Here is a 17,569-nt window from a genome sequence, read left to right as displayed (position 1 = left end):
AAAATTTTAAGAACCAGTTTGTTACTCATAGGGGCAATTTAATCTTGTGAATGTACCTACCAGCATGTCCTTAAATTTTTAAAGCAACCAGAGTAAACACATGGTAGTTTTATAAGGTAAAAACGTGTGCCAAGTCTCACACACAGAGTAATGGAAGGCAATGACAGAACCTCAGGAGCTGTGCAGCTCAAACCTGATGCGCTGAATCACCATCACTCACTTCAATTAACGAGGGGGATAAAACATTCTTTTTTCACAAAGCTGCATAGAGATGCTAATGTCTAAGTATCAATAATCAAACCATGTATAGACAAAGTGTGATCACATAAAATGTTTATTTGTAATTAGTTTAACAGGTTGAATAACAAAATGTTGATTAGGTATCAACAAAGTGCATTAATTATTACAGGGAAAATCCACAGTGACTGGAAATGAACTGCATTCATTCCAGAAGTGGGAGAGTTTCCAAGCAATCACAAAAATGATGATGCTTAATTTTAGTCTCATTTCCTTCTCTTGATAATTATAAATCATCCTTCTTTTGAAATGATAAGCAACACTTAACCATACCTTTTAATGAAATCATTGTTTAGGAGTTTTATTAATTGAGACGAGCAGTTTGCAGTTTCTGCAATTCCCAACTTCTCTGATATCATTCACTTTTTCCAGTGTATCAACCCTGACTAAAAGCTGGACTGCCAAATATTTAGCAACACACACAGGAAAACTGAGCTCAGTTAAATTCCCAGCAGTGCAGATCACAGAAGAACCTTATCTGACTAACTACAAATAAATTAAAAATATGAACTGATAAGTACATAGTACATCAGTGTTGAAGACATTCAGCTGGACTCCTCAGTGAGACGACGCAGCACTGCTGAGGCTACGTTCCTGTAGGCTTTAGCCTGAAACAGAAGTTTGAACATGAGTATCATCAACAAAACATTTAACCAGGATTATAATGAATACATGAAAAATATCTACTAATCGAGCTCTTGGTTGTATAAGCGCCACAATCTATAAGGTCAATAATAACTAATAATATATAAAATGTTTTTATAGATTTTAATTAATGTAGTACATACAGAAAATCAGTACAAACACATTTATCATTAGGGTGCTGTCACAAATCAAGCCTCTTTGTGCTCCTGGAGCCATGTTTATGTGCCACGCCCCTCTCTCCAAGAGCACATGTTGGAGGTGGTTTGTTTAGGTTTTTCTGATTGCTCAATGAGGCTAATGATCCACAGCTGCTCTCCATTGCAGGTAATGCTCAGGGCATTTAAGGGAGCAGCTGTGGATCCTTCAGCGGAGACTATTTTGACTTGTCATGCTTTTGGATTTCTAGCTCTTGTCAGGGTTTCAAGCTTTTACTCATGTTCATGCTTCTTGTTTAAAAGTCTTGTTCATGTTTAGAAGCCTTGTATAGTATTATTCATGTTTTGTGTTAGTTTATGTTTAGCTTTAGCATTGTTAGCTAGGTTTAGGATAGTTTAGTCATGTTATGTGTGTTTAGTTAGCATTTAGCTTAGAATAGGTCATGTGTTTGTATGTCTTGTGTACACTTGTCTTTTGTTGTTATTAAATCATTGTAAACATCTCTGCGTGTGTGTCCGCCCCCCTCTTGTCTCGTTACAGGTGCCTGCATGTGTTCCTAATTTCATAAACATTTAAAAAACAACAGTTTAATCTAAGACCAAATTAAGTTAAATATAATTTTTTTTCCCTATTTGTTTATGCTTTTTCTCCTGATTTAACATAGTCAATTTGTCTGTAGCTGCTGTGGATCCCTGATCGAGTTCGAAGAGGGTATACAGACATCCCAAGTTGCAAAAACTCATTTCCGGGAGGTACCCATGGTCCACGCCATTTGCATAAATCTCCAAAGGTGTTCAATGGGCTTAAAGTTAGAGCTCTGTGCTAGTTCCTCCAGAGTTCCTCTGCAGCCATGCTGGTCAAACCAGATCTTTATAGACCTCGTTTTGAACACCAGGACATAGTCATGCCTCAAATGCTTGTAAGATTTATTGTAACTGTGATGGCTAAAGCATAATACACTTACCTCAGGACTGTCAGAACAGGACACAACCACAGGCTGACCATTGTCTGACGTCTCTCTGATGTTCAGATGCAGCGGAATGTCTCCTAATAAACAAACAAGATGCTTCAGATCTCAAATGGTCAAACAAAAACATATTTTTATTTTTCTCCTACAAGTTATATTACAGTTATATATATATATATATATATATATATATATATATATATATATATATATATATATATATACAGTGTATCACAAAAGTGAGTACACCCCTCACATTTCTGCAAATATTTCATTATATCTTTTCATGGGACAACACTATAGACATGAAACTTAGATATAACTTAGAGTAGTCAGTGTACAACTTGTATAGCAGTGTAGATTTACTGTCTTCTGAAAATAACTCAACACACAGCCATTAATGTCTAAATAGCTGGCAACATAAGTGAGTACACCCCACAGTGAACATGTCCAAATTGTGCCCAAATGTGTCGTTGTCCCTCCCTGGTGTCATGTGTCAAGGTCCCAGGTGTAAATGGGGAGCAGGGCTGTTAAATTTGGTGTTTTGGGTACAATTCTCTCATACTGGCCACTGGATATTCAACATGGCACCTCATGGCAAAGAACTCTCTGAGGATGTGAGAAATAGAATTGTTGCTCTCCACAAAGATGGCCTGGGCTATAAGAAGATTGCTAACACCCTGAAACTGAGCTACAGCATTTTCCAGGACAGGTTCCACTCGGAACAGGCTTCGCCAGGGTCGACCAAAGAAGTTGAGTCCACGTGTTCGGCGTAATATCCAGAGGTTGGCTTTAAAAAATAGACACGAGTGCTGCCAGCATTGCTGCAGAGGTTGAAGACGTGGGAGGTCAGCCTGTCAGTGCTCAGACCATACGCCGCACACTGCATCAACTCGGTCTGCATGGTCGTCATCCCAGAAGGAAGCTGACGCACAAGAAAGCCTGCAAACAGTTTGCTGAAGACAAGCAGTCCAAGAACATGGATTACTGGAAAGCCCTGTGGTCTGACGAGACCAAGATAAACTTGTTTGGCTCAGATGGTGTCCAGCATGTGTGGCGGCGCCCTGGTGAGAAGTACCAAGACAACTGTATCTTGCCTACAGTCAAGCATGGTGGTGGTAGCATCATGGTCTTGGGCTGCATGAGTGTTGCTGGCACTGGGGAGCTGCAGTTCATTGAGGGAAACATGAATTCCAACATGTACTGTGACATTCTGAAACAGAGCATGATCCCCTCCCTTCGAAAACTGGGCCTCATGGCAGTTTTCCAACAGGATAACGACCCCAAACACAACCTTCAAGATGACAACTGCCTTGCTGAGGAAGCTGAAGGTAAAGGTGATGGACTAAACCCAATTGAGCACCTGTGGCGCATCCTCAAGTGGAAGGTGGAGGAGTTCAAGGTGTCTAACATCCACCAGCTCCGTGATGTCATCATGGAGGAGTGGAAGAGGATTCCAGTAGCAACATGTGCAGCTCTGGTGAATTCCATGCCCAGGAGGGTTAAGGCAGTGCTGGATAATAATGGTGGTCACACAAAATATTGACACTTTGGGCACAATTTGGACATGTTCACTGTGGGGTGTACTCACTTACAGGGGTTGGACAAAATAACTGAAACACCTGTCATTTTAGTGTGGGAGGTTTCATGGCTAAATTGGACCAGTCTGGTGGCCAATCTTAATTAATTGCACATTGCACCAGTAAGAGCAGAGTGTGAAGGTTCAATTAGCAGGGTAAGAGCACAGTTTTGCTCAAAATATTGCAATGCACACAACATTATGGGTGACATACCAGAGTTCAAAAGAGGACAAATTGTTGGTGCACGTCTTGCTGGCGCATCTGTGACCAAGACAGCAAGTCTTTGTGATGTATCAAGAGCCACGGTATCCAGGGTAATGTCAGCATACCACCAAGAAGGACAAACCACATCCAACAGGATTAACTGTGGACGCAAGAGGAAGCTGTCCGAAAGGGATGTTCGGGTGCTAACCCGGATTGTATCCAAAAAACATAAAACCACGGCTGCCCAAATCACGGCAGAATTAAATGTGCACCTCAACTCTCCTGTTTCCACCAGAACTGTCTGTCGGGAGCTCCACAGGGTCAATATACACGGCCGGGCTGCTATAGCCAAACCTTTGGTCACTCGTGCCAATGCCAAACGTCGGTTTCAATGGTGCAAGGAGCGCAAATCTTGGGCTGTGGACAATGTGAAACATGTATTGTTCTCTGATGAGAGTTACGGTGTGGAGAAGCCCCAAAGAAGCGTACCACCCAGACTGTTGCATGCCCAGAGTGAAGCATGGGGGTGGATCAGTGATGGTTTGGGCTGCCATATCATGGCATTCCCTTGGCCCAATACTTGTGCTAGATGGGCGCATCACTGCCAAGGACTACCGAACCATTCTGGAGGACCATGTGCATCCAATGGCGGTGCCGTGTATCAGGATGACAATGCACCAATACACACAGCAAGACTGGTGAAAGATTGGTTTGATGAACATGAAAGTGAAGTTGAACATCTCCCATGGCCTGCACAGTCACCAGATCAAAATATTATTGAGCCACTTTGGGGTGTTTTGGAGAAGCGAGTCAGGAAAAGTTTTCCTCCACCAGCATCACGTAGTGACCTGGCCACTATCCTGCAAGAAGAATGGCTTAAAATCCCTCTGACCACTGTGCAGGACTTGTATATGTCATTTCTGAGACGAATTGACGCTGTATTGGCCGCAAAAGGAGGCCCTACACCATACTAATAAATTATTGTGGTCTAAAACCAGGCGTTTCAGTTATTTTGTCCAACCCCTGTATGTTGCCAGCCATTTAGACATTAATGGCTGTGTGTTGAGTTATTTTCAGAAGACAGTAAATCTACACTGCTATACAAGTTGTACACTGACTACTCTAGTTATATCCAAGTTTTATTTCTATAGTGTTGTCCCATGAAAAGATATACTTAAATATCTGCAGAAATGTGAGGGGTGTACTCACTTTTGTGATACACACAGTGTATCACAAAAGTGAGTACACCCCTCACATTTCTGCAGATATTTAAGTATATCTTTTCATGGGACAACACTGACAAAATGACACTTTGACACAATGAAAAGTAGTCTGTGTGCAGCTTATATAACAGTGTAAATTTATTCTTCCCTCAAAATAACTCAATATACAGCCATTAATGTCTAAACCACCGGCAACAAAAGTGAGTACACCCCTTAGTGAAAGTTCCTGAAGTGTCAATATTTTGTGTGGCCACCATTATTTCCCAGAACTGCCTTAACTCTCCTGGGCATGGAGTTTACCAGAGCTTCACAGGTTGCCACTGGAATGCTTTTCCACTCCTCCATGACGACATCACGGAGCTGGCGGATATTCGAGACTTTGCGCTCCTCCACCTTCCGCTTGAGGATGCCCCAAAGATGTTCTATTGGGTTTAGGTCTGGAGACATGCTTGGCCAGTCCATCACCTTTACCCTCAGCCTCTTCAATAAAGCAGTGGCCGTCTTAGAGGTGTGTTTGGGGTCATTATCATGCTGGAACACTGCCCTGCGACCCAGTTTCCGGAGGGAGGGGATCATGCTCTGCTTCAGTATTTCACAGTACATATTGGAGTTCATGTGTCCCTCAATGAAATGTAACTCCCCAACACCTGCTGCACTCATGCAGCCCCAGATTATGGCATTCCCACCACCATGCTTGACTGTAGGCATGACACACTTATCTTTGTACTCCTCACCTGATTACCGCCACACATGCTTGAGACCATCTGAACCAAACAATCTCATCAGACCATAGGACATGGTTTCAGTAATCCATGTCCTTTGTTGACATGTCTTCAGCAAACTGTTTGCGGGCTTTCTTGTGTAGAGACTTCAGAAGAGGCTTCCTTCTGGGGTGACAGCCATGCAGACCAATTTGATGTAGTGTGCGGCGTATGGTCTGAGCACTGACAGGCTGACCCCCCACCTTTTCAATCTCTGCAGCAATGCTGACAGCACTCCTGCACCTATCTTTCAAAGACAGCAGTTGGATGTGACGCTGAGCACGTGCACTCAGCTTCTTTGGACGACCAACGCAAGGTCTGTTCTGAGTGGACCCTGCTCTTTTAAAACGCTGGATGATCTTGGCCACTGTGCTGCAGCTCAGTTTCAGGGTGTTGGCAATCTTCTTGTAGCCTTGGCCATCTTCATGTAGCGCAACAATTCGTCTTTTAAGATCCTCAGAAAGTTCTTTGCCATGAGGTGCCATGTTGGAACTTTCAGTGACCAGTATGAGAGAGTGTGAGAGCTGTACTACTAAATTGAACACACCTGCTCCCTATGCACACCTGAGACCTAGTAACACTAACAAATCACATGACATTTTGGAGGGAAAATGACAAGCAGTGCTCAATTTGGACATTTAGGGGTTTAGTCTCTTAGGGGTGTACTCACTTTTGTTGCCGGTGGTTTAGACATTAATGGCTGTATATTGAGTTATTTTGAGGGAAGAATAAATTTACACTGTTATATAAGCTGCACACAGACTACTTTTCATTGTGTCAAAGTGTCATTTTGTCAGTGTTGTCCCATGAAAAGATATACTTAAATATCTGCAGAAATTTAAGGGGTGTACTCACTTTTGTGATACACTGTGTATATATATATATATATATATATATATATATATATACATACACCGATCAGGCATAACATTATGACCACCTCCTTGTTTCTACACTCACTGTCCATTTTATCAGCTCCACTTACCATATAGAAGCACTTTGTAGTTCTACAGTTACTGACTGTAGTCCATCTGTTTCTCTACATACCTTTTCAGCCTGCTTTTACTCTGTTCTTCAATGGTCAGGAACCCCACAGGACCACTACAGAGCAGAGTAGGTATTATTTGGGTGGTGGCTCATTTGCAGCACTGCAGTGACACTGACATGGTGGTGTTGTGTGTGTTGTGCTGGTATGAATGGATAAGACACAGCAATGTTGATGGAGTTTTTAAACACCTCACTGTCACTGCTGGACTGAGAAAAGTCCACCAACCAAAAATATCCAGCCAACAGCGCCCTGTGGGCAGCGCCCTGTGACCACTGGTGAAGGACTAGAAGATGACCAACTCAAACAGCAGCAAAAGATGAGCGATCGTCTCTGACTTTACATCTACAAGGTGGACCAACTAGGTAGGAGTGTCTAATAGAGTCTCTTTGAGTGCTGCTGTGTCTGATCCACTCATACCAGCACAACACACACTAACACACCACCACCATGTCAGTGTCACTGCAGTGCTGAGAATCATCCACCACCTAAATAATACCTGCTCTGTGGTGGCCCTGTGGGGGTCCTGACCATTGAAAAACAGGTGAAAACAGGCTAAAAAAGTATGTAGAGAAATAGATGGACTGCAGTCAGCAATTGTAGAACTACAAAGTTCTTCTATATGGTAAGTGGAGCTGATAAAATGGACAGTGAGTGTAGAAACAAGGAGGTGGTTTTAATGTTATGGCTGATCATGTATATATACATATGTTGAACAATTCGCGCTTTTTTGCACAGTTTTACGTTTCTAATGCTGAAAATAATCCAGGTTTATTTTTTAATGTGAATCTATTTCAATAAGCTTTGTCTGAAAATCTGAAAGTCTTACCAAGAACCTCAAGTCCAAGGGTATTAGCCAATTCAGTGGCTCCATCTGACCCAAAGATGTGCGTCTGGTGGTTGCACTTAGGACATCGGAAAACACTCATGTTCTGAACTAATCCCAGCACCTAAAATTATTTAAATAAAATACACAGATTTCTCTTAGTATACTCACTCATAAAGTAGTTTAGACCCCCAAGGAGGTACAATAGCCAGTAGTTTTGCACTGTGATATTCAGGGCAGAGACTTCTCATCAGTGCTTGTGGTAGAAAATGCTCTTATGACTGAATAGGTACTAATTCCCACAAACACACAATAAAATTTTGGGGAAAGCCTTCCCAGAAAAGAGGAGGCTGTTATGGCCTCAAGGTGGAGAAGATGGTCTTATACATACACTATATGGACAAAAGTATTGGGACATATCTTTTAATTATTTAATTAATGTTGTCCAAACACAAGCATTGCTAACAGGTAAAGTACATTAGTTATATTAAGGAAATTATATGCTTACAACTTTGCATCAACACTTTAGGGAAGGCCCTTTCCTGTTTCAGCAATACGGACAGGCTGAGCGCCTACACAAACAACGTTTGAATTGTTGTTTAAGGGATGGTGCCGGAAGGGATTCCTCATAACTGATGCAGTTACGACCTCTGCTGGCTGATTGATGGCATCTCCACAGAGACGGGGATAATGAGGATCAGGGTGTGTCTCTTCGTACACAAAGCTGATCCACATATGAACTCGCCTTGTGCAGGTGAAAAGATGCAGTCGGAAACTCCAGTGGCCTGCACAGAGCCCTGACCTCAGTCTCACTAAACAGCTTTGGAATGAACTGGAACATAAACTGAGGCTTTGTTGACCAACATTTGTGCATGGGCACAACTTTTTTAAATGGGGTGTCCAACATAGTTATGGTCAGGTGCCCAAAAACTGTTGGCCATAGAGTGTATAAATGCCCATGGCTTTGGATAGAGATGTCCAGCAAACTTTAAATTTTCTGCATTTAGCAGACACTCTTATCCAGAGCGACTTACAGAAGTGCTTCCATAGTAAACATTTCATTTCTTTAGTTTAAGTAAACAACAGTCGAAGAACACAAATCTGCTGAAACCTGTTAGAACCAAAGTACCAGATACTACAGGACTCCTTAATATGTCTTGTGTAGTCCATGTTTCGCTAGTCCAAAGCTGTTTTGAAAGAATATTAAGTGTGTGATCCTAATGTTTTGGCTCACTGGAGTAGCTTCATTTATAATGATTGCATAATAATTCATATTTGTATTATAAAATAATGCCTATTATTATTACAGAATTATTTAGCATTTAGATGTTAAGCCTGAACCATAAGACAATAGTTCCCACCCAGACGGTTTCAAACATTACTATTCTTTTGATTACGTAGGCAAGCTTCTCTTATGGCCACAAACATCTGGAATTCATAAACACCTCACTGGAACACTTTCTGCTATTACACATGATTAACAGATGCTTTTAAAAAGTCTCACCGGCACGTTAACCTTCCGGAACATTTGAACACCCCTGCGTGCATCTAATAAAGCAATGTCCTGTGGAGTAGACACGATTACAGCACCTGCAGCACACAGTACAGATACACTCTTACCTTAAGGGAAAACATCACACCACACTTTTGGCATTCATAGAATACTAGAATAGAATGCTTTTATTTGTCATATATACAAATACAGACGTTCAGTAGAACAACATTCTTTCTTCGCATACCCCAGCTGGGGTCAGAGCGCAGGGTCAGCCATTGTACGGCACCCCTGGAGCAGATCAAACTTTCAACCTTTCAGCTGATAGCCCAAAACTCTACCGACTAGGCTACCACTGTCCCAAAAGTTTACCACATCTCTGTGGAACACATTATTCACAGCTGACTATACAATACTTAATGTAATTATTATACAAATAACCTAAAACACAAATGTGACTCTTTATTTACCTGCAACTGGGATGTTCTGTGTGATGGAAAGCTGGACATCCCCAGTGCCGGGTGGCATGTCAATCACCAAGTAATCCAAAAGTCCCCAATCTACCTAAACACAAAATTACACAAAATAAATAAATAAAAAAACACGCCTGCCAATACATGACTATACAACCTAGTTTTGTAGCATAAACATCAGATCTGAGATACAAATGGCAATTTCACCACACCTGCCTAAGGAGTTTCTCAATAGCTGACATGACCATCAGACCTCTCCACACAATGGGTGCTGTATCTTCAACCAGAAATCCCATCGACATGCTAAAGAAGGAAAGACAGTGAGATGAACCCCTCAGGATGAACCCTTTTAGATCCCATTTCTGTCTGATCCCCCACATGCCAAATAGGTTGTTTAAACGTAATATTTTCTGGCCATATAGTGTATATTCCATACTTACCAAGGGATTCCAAAGTTTGTAAGGGGTCTCATTAAGTTGCCTAAAACGAAGGGAAATAATCTGTTAAACATATGGTGTAACTCTCAATGTAATAGGTTATAATTTACTGTTATTAAACTGTGTTATTATTGATCATTCACATAAATTACCACTTGATCACTTACTCTCTGTTAATTCTGGGTTTCCTCTAAGGTTCATTAGCTTTGGAATGGAGGGACCGTAAACATCAGCATCTAAAAGACCCACTGTCTTACTCTGCAGGAAAAACAAAGTATACATGACACACACACACACACACACACACGTTGATAGGGTGTGTTACAAGTGTATTTTAACATGGATGATGTGGCAGTGGAAGTACTATACCTGATCATTGGCCATAAATGCAAGGGCAAGATTTACTGTAAAAGAAAGAATAAAAATGTTAAATTAAAACAAAAACATAGTCGTCTGAAGAAAAGCTAGCCATAATTCATTATGCTATGAGATGCAGATTTGCCGCTTAATCTGTGATTGAAGGCACCAATTTAACAACTATCTGACTGACTCTCAAGTATTAAACATGGTCAGTTAAATGCATACTGTGGGTTTTTGTGTTTGGGCAAATCACAAATGATAATTTAAAGGATTTTGAAGGGAATATTCTGCTTTGGTTTTAGTTCATACAAAGAAGTGTGTGCAGTAGGGTTGTAATGATGCAACACAGATTCACATGTGGAACGATTCAAATCGGTTTACATGTATAATGAATCGATATTCACTTTAAACAGCAGAGGGCACTGGCACTATTCACCTAGCCTGGTTGACATCACTGGCAGGTTCTGAACAACTGTCACTATTGGTGGCTGACACCCTAGATGGATTGGCGTCCTGTCCGGGGTGCGTTATTGCATTGTGTCCAGTGATTCCAGGGAAGCCAGACCTGCTGCGACCCTCACCAGGATAAAGCGGTGGTAAAAATGAAATTGAAATTAAATGAAAATGTTACCCTAAAGTATGTATACTGAATGTATATAATTAGCTATTTTTGCTTTAGAGACATTAAAATTGGTATTGTATAGAGCAACTGACAGAGCAACAGAGTTCATTCTGTGCTTTGTATTTCAGTTTAGATGACAAAGCTTCTCTCATGACTCTACAGATTGTACCCTTGCAGTCATTGCTAGATTTCCATTCGTCTCTTGTTGTTTGGTGCTAAGGTGTCAAGCACTGAGGTGTTATGTGACCACTGATGTCAGTAACGCGTTACTCTAATCTGACCACATTTTTCAGTAACAAGTAATCTAACGTGTTACTATTTCCAATCCAGTAATCAGATTAAAGTTACTTATCCAAGTTACTGTGCGTTACTATTTTTGCGTCTCGGAGAGTGACGTCTGGCCTATGCGACAATTAAGTCACGAGCTGCGTCCGGAATCGCATACTTAGAGTATGCACTAGATTGGAGGAAGTATGCACTACTCGGCCGGTAAAGAAGTACATACTTTCAGTACAGAAGTGTGCAGTATGCACACAACACCGCTACGTACTACACGTGGGGACGTGATGACGTAATATCACCATAGTTACAGACTCATTACAAACCAAAATTTTGGATATTTATCGTCTTTTTGTTATTTATTTGTCTCTAAAAATTGTATTTTATTTATCTTACTTACACTTGTGAACAGAGGACTTAGTTTTCCGCGTCTTTCTTGTTTCTTATTCCGCTTCAATCGCCTACGCAGCTCCAGTTGCATTACGGCAGCTGCTGAATGTAACTAATAAAGTAACTTGTAATCTAACTTAGTTACTTTTATCAAGTAATCAATAAAGTAACTAAGTTACTTTTTAAAGGTAACTATGCCATCACTCTATGTGACACACTTTTATAAGGTCTTCCCAAGTAAATATTTCCAGCTACATCAAAATGCTTCAGACAAAAAAAAAAAAAGGGGTACATTTTGACACAGGGGCTGAAAGCACTGTGATAAATTATAGAATTCCAGCGACTCAACAAACAGTGAAAAAAATCACTGGCAGATGAGAGAGAAGAAAACAGGTAAAAATATTTCCTTGGTTAATTTGTGGCAAAAATATGCTGCTTTAATTGTGCATGTAGTTTATTTATTCCCAAACATACATTGCTTTAACTGTCTGAGCCCTGTAATTGTACCAGCAAACAAAAAACACATTCACAGTTTCAAACTTTCGTATTTTCAAAGCTTTAAAGTCATCTAATCTACAAAGGGGACTTGGCAAAACAAACTGTACTGCTAAACATAATGCACTTCTTGTTATAACCATACAAATATTAAATTATAGGGTACAATAAGCCCTAAGTATACAAGTGCTACAAGTATAAACGTGAAGAAAGCAGATTCCTGATTACCTGCTGTGGTAGATTTACCAACACCTCCTTTTCCTGAAGCAACAACGATGACCTCTTTAACTCCTGCTATGGGCTTTTGTTTGGGCAGGCCACGTGCCATGTGGGCCTTCTGCCTCTCCTGCAGTTTCTCACCAGCGCCTGAACTCTAAAACATGATGCACATTGTAACATTAAAGCAATTTATTAAAGCAATGTATTTTACAGCATTAGTTCCTTATGCTGGGTTGAGATTTGTATTGGTCAGTATTTCAAGCCCAAGGTGATCTGGCTTCAGCTTCTGATCTAAGACAGATCTGTATTTGGAGGTTATTGGGATTACAACTGACCATCAGGATAAAGCATGAAGTGACTGTATAGGTTTTCTCCTGACCTTATCAATGGGTGCCGTTGAATTAGCCTCATTTATATGGGCACAGAAAAGCCACTAATCACTAGAATGCAATTAGAAAGTCATGCCTTTAAGGCAAATGACATTGTATAACTTTCTATAACAGCAAATAAATAATACAAGTTGCAGTATTAATATTTTCAACTCAAAATATTGAGTATGTGTACCAATCATTCAGTTACAGAAGAAATAGCAGTTTTACAAATCATTAATAATCTTTCCACTGTGTTTTCTCTTCTGTATGACCTGAAAAGTACAATTTAAGTACATGTCCATGGTAATATACACAGATCAGGCATAACTGATTATGACCACCTTCCTAATATTGTGCTGGTCCCCCCTTTTATTATTCTATTATTATGTATATATTTATCTATTTATTACCAGTTATAACTTTTAGATCATTTAATTTTGTGTTTGTATGCTTTGTGTAAATCGTGTATTTATTTAAAGTAGGGATGTCCCGATCACGTTTTTTTGTTCCCGATCCCGATCTTTAATTTTGATCCCGATCCGATACCGATTCTCAAACCGATACTTGTATTTTCTAGATATTGTCTAGATAAGAACTAGATAATACTGTTCACACAGTGCACACTTCAAGTACATTACAGTTATTCAAATTAATCCAATGTACATGTTTAACAACTGAATAGCTCTGCAGTGCTGTAGGAAAAAAAATTGCCTGCATCCAAGCTATTGCTTAATGTTCTTTTACAAAATAAAAGTAAACAAACCTAGTGCAGCATTGTAGTAAAAATGAAGTGAGATAATTACAGTTTCACTTTGAACTTTATATTCAAAGAACATAATTCTGTTTAATGCAGTGATACACTAAAAATGAACAAAAATCTCCACTCACAAGTGGTGTAGCAGCTTAACTTGAATATAAAAAAACAAATAAGTTACTTAACAGCATTACAGTAAAACCTAAATACCAAAATAAAATGGAAAGTCACTCTTTTGTTATGAAGGAAAGCCAGTTCTTAAAGTGCTTGTATTGTGACAATGGTTTGATGGACGGGTCTACGCAAAGTGAGTGTGTTTTGACCCTTTGGGGCTTCCATAGTGCATGGGATAGCGTGCTCGGCTCTAGCTGTCCGCTATTCGGAACAGAAGAAGTTAATAAAGTGTTTTGCTCCCGACAATTTGTGAATATAGCGTGTATTTATTTCTTTATTAAGCGAGTGCATCACTACCATGCTCGGTTACATAACTAAGCCAATCAGAGTGCTTGATACTGAGATGTCGTTCAGTCTTGTAATACGTAAACTCGTAAAAGCTGTATGTTATGGTCCTGAAGTTTTCATACTCGGATTAAAAGTTATTGTTTTGTAAACCGGAGTGTTCCTCGACTCACACACCATATAAACAGTAAAATTCTACAGTAATGAACGCAGCTCTGCTCCCACCGCCTCGTGAAACGCTCGCAGTGCAGACATTACACCGCTGTTGGAATTGTTTCACTTTCCAATTTAAAGTACAGTACAGTATTTCCACACAGCGGACATGCTGACGTAAAACAAAAGATCGGGTTATGATCGGCATTAGTAAAGCCGATTTCCGATCAGTTAAAAACGCCTTGATCGGCCCCGATCCCGATCTGTGAGATCGGATCGGGACATCCCTAATTTAAAGTATCCTCCAGGCCACCCAAGAAGGATGGGCCCTGCTGAGTCTGGTTCCTCTCAAGGTTTCTTCCTGTAATTTTGCAGTATTAATATTTTCAACTCAAAATATTGAGTATGTGTACCAATCATTCAGTTACAGAAGAAATAGCAGTTTTACAAATCATTAATAATCTTTCCACTGTGTTTTCTCTTCTGTATGACCTGAAAAGTACAATTTAAGTACATGTCCATGGTAATATACACAGATCAGGCATAACTGATTATGACCACCTTCCTAATATTGAGCTGGTCCCCCCTTTTATTATTCTATTATTATTTATTTATTTATCTATTTATTACCAGTTATAACTTTTAGATCATTTAATTTTGTGTTTGTATGCTTTGTGTAAATTGTGTATTTATTTAAAGTGTCCTCCAGGCCACCCAAGAAGGATGGGCCCTGCTGAGTCTGGTTCCTCTCAAGGTTTCTTCCTGTAATTTTCAGGGAGTTTTTCCTTGCCACAGTCGCCCTCGGCTTGCTCAACAGGGGTTTTTGTATCTGTTGGTCCTGGATTTTGTAAAGTTGCTTTGAGACAATGTCTATTGTAAAAAGCGCTATATAAATAAAGTTGACTTGACCTTTTGCTGCCAAAACAGCCCTGCAACTGTGATGCATTCTATCAGAACCAGAATTTACCTTTCTATCAGAACCAGCATTAACCAGCAATTTGAGCTACAGTAGCTCGTCTGTTGGATCAGACCACACGGGCCAGCCTTCGCTCCCCAAGTGCATCAATGAGCCTCGGCCACCCATGACCACTTTTGATAGATACTGACCACTGCAGACCGGGAACACCCCACAAGAGCTGCAGTTTTGGAGATGCTCTGACCCAGTCATCTAGCCATCACAATTTGGCCCTCAAACTCAAACTCGCTCTTCGCTGCATTTTTCCTTCTTCTAACACATCAACTATGAGGATAAAATGTTCACTTGCTGTCTAATACATCCCACCCACTAACAGGTGCCGTGATGAAGAGATTATCAGTGTTATTCACTTCACCTGTCAGTGGTCATAATGTTATGCCTAGTCAGTGTACTGCACAATTAAGAAGTATGAAATACTTTTAAAAAACAAATATCTTTTTCTACAGCCTTTTTTATTTTCACTACCTGCTTTATCCTGGTCAAGGTCATGGTAAGAATAGCCAATTTACTTTCTATATAATTTGAAAGGTGGAAGGAAATCAGAAAACCCAGAGAGAACCCATATGAACACGGGAGAAACTTATTACTGACACTGACTGGAGAAAAGAATGAAACTAAGGTTCACAGGAGACATGTTGCTATGTGCCACTTACAGCCGTGTCACCATGCTGCCTTGTTTACATAAACCTCTATTAAAATACAGCAACTTTTGCCCAATGCTAAATATTTCCCAGTGTAATCTGGCACATGTGGCAGAGCAACTGGTTGTTTTACCTTACAACATGAATAATAATTTCAATGTTGATTTGTATATAAACATACATTATAATTAGATTATTAAAAAAAATTTCACAGATATTGGGCAAGTAAATCATCTGACTAAGAAATCAGTTGGGTCCTTGAATGTTCTGGATAACAAACACTTTTATTACATGTAAGTAATTCACTCCTAAGATGCAGTGCAAAACTAAAGTGCCAGATGTGGAAAATATATAAAGAATAGATTATGAATATCTGAATGAATGTCTCTGCTAACAGATTAGGGGATAGTGGGACAGTGGTAGCCTAGTGGGTAGAGCTTTGGGCTATCAACTGAAAGGTTGAGAGTTCGAATTTCAGCTCTGCCATGCAGCCACTATTGGGCCCTTGAGCAAGGCCCTTAACCCTGTTTGCTCCAGGGGCGCCGTACGAATTTCATTGTACTGTACGTCTGTAAATGAATATATGACAAATAAAGGCATTCTTCATTCTATTATATCCATTGTAAAGGTTGAATTATGTCTTCAAGTGGAACAGTCACATTTGGCTATTTTTTAAACCAGGAGTTCTTTGAAATCACATGGCTTTATAAAATAAATATATAAAACAACTTACAAGACAATGTCAAAGAAAATTGGGCCAATGACAATGAAGGAAATGAAATGATAATGTAGCTTTTAAAGCTCTGGGACTGCACTGCATTTTCTGCTGTTAAAATAATGTCGCTTTTTTTATGCACTGTCATTTTCTACAATCAAACTTTCCTTTTTAACATATATACTCTGGTGAAGCATGGTGGCTCAGTGGGTATCACTGTCGCCTCACAGCAAGAACAGGACTGGGTTCTTTCTCAGGTGGAGCGGTCCGGGTCCTTTCTGTGTGGAGTTTGCATGTTCTACCCGAGTCTGCGTGGGTTTCCTCCCAAAGTCCAAATACTGTCCATGACTGTGTTTGACAATAAATTTGTGAACTGATGAATCTTGTGTAATCTGTAACTATCTGTCCTGCCATGAATGTAACCAAAGTGGGTAAAACATGACATTCAAATCCTAATAACTAAATATAAGTAAACTCTGACAAACTGACATTGACTTCTGCAGAAGCTTGAACTTACCTTGAATCGAACATCATGTTTACAGGCAGCTGAAAGCGGCTGAACATGTGTATTATTACATGAATACAGCACAGCATTAGCCGAGCTTTGCTTCAACACATGTGAAAGCTTTCTGCACCTACTGAAAAATCCCATGTTATACCGCTAATGCTTTAGCTCTGTAGCTACATGAAGGATCAATAGGGCTGCACTAATCATCTTTCACATGCTTGTACAGACTTCACAACTGTCTTATTAAAAAACGAGTGGTTATAGAAAACTGCTGCGTTCGACTTGTAATTTAAAATATCGGTATCAAAGTCGTGCGATCTATTTAAAGACTGTACGAAAATATACACACTAGCCGTGTCGTTTGCGAATGAGTCAACATTTGGGAGCCGACTCGCAGTAAAGATCCGAGTCAAGCCAAACAAATTACACAGGGTTGACTGCAAAAGATTAATTAATTGTAATTTAATATACATGTATACACATTTAAATCGTTAAATATAGGTTTGTTACATCACACGTTT

General features: G+C 40.0%; 1 protein-coding gene across 1 annotated transcript; it reads right to left on the bottom strand.

Annotated features, from left to right (window-relative positions):
• Positions 1 to 318: 318 nt before the first annotated feature.
• Positions 319 to 17,256, bottom strand: nubpl (nucleotide binding protein-like). The gene is made up of 11 exons (XM_063007398.1): positions 17,058 to 17,256; positions 12,481 to 12,625; positions 10,476 to 10,510; positions 10,274 to 10,364; positions 10,110 to 10,149; positions 9,882 to 9,972; positions 9,667 to 9,760; positions 9,209 to 9,294; positions 7,708 to 7,828; positions 2,063 to 2,145; positions 319 to 905 (listed from the first exon to the last, which is right to left on the bottom strand). The coding sequence occupies exons 1-11, from the start codon at positions 17,190 to 17,192 to the stop codon at positions 843 to 845; spliced, it is 984 nt and encodes a 327-aa protein (XP_062863468.1). The 5' UTR covers positions 17,193 to 17,256; the 3' UTR covers positions 319 to 842.
• Positions 17,257 to 17,569: the final 313 nt, after the last annotated feature.

Source organism: Trichomycterus rosablanca, chromosome 13 (assembly GCF_030014385.1).
Source record: "Trichomycterus rosablanca isolate fTriRos1 chromosome 13, fTriRos1.hap1, whole genome shotgun sequence".
NCBI lineage: Eukaryota > Metazoa > Chordata > Actinopteri > Siluriformes > Trichomycteridae > Trichomycterus > Trichomycterus rosablanca.
The sequence above is the reverse complement of the archived record's forward strand: the minus strand, read 5'-3'. Positions and strand labels throughout refer to the sequence as shown.

Excerpts from the sequence above, each read along its gene's own strand:
- nubpl (XM_063007398.1), bottom strand. The coding sequence starts at position 17,192 with ATGGGATTTTTCAGTAGGTGCAGAAAGCTTTCACATGTGTTGAAGCAA. Across the intron at positions 7,829-9,208 it reads TCCGGAAGGTTAACGTGCCG|GTGCTGGGATTAGTTCAGAA; the intron begins GTGAGACTTTTT and ends AAATAATTTTAG. Across the intron at positions 906-2,062 it reads CCTGTTCTGACAGTCCTGAG|GCTAAAGCCTACAGGAACGT; the intron begins GTAAGTGTATTA and ends CTTCTGTTTCAG.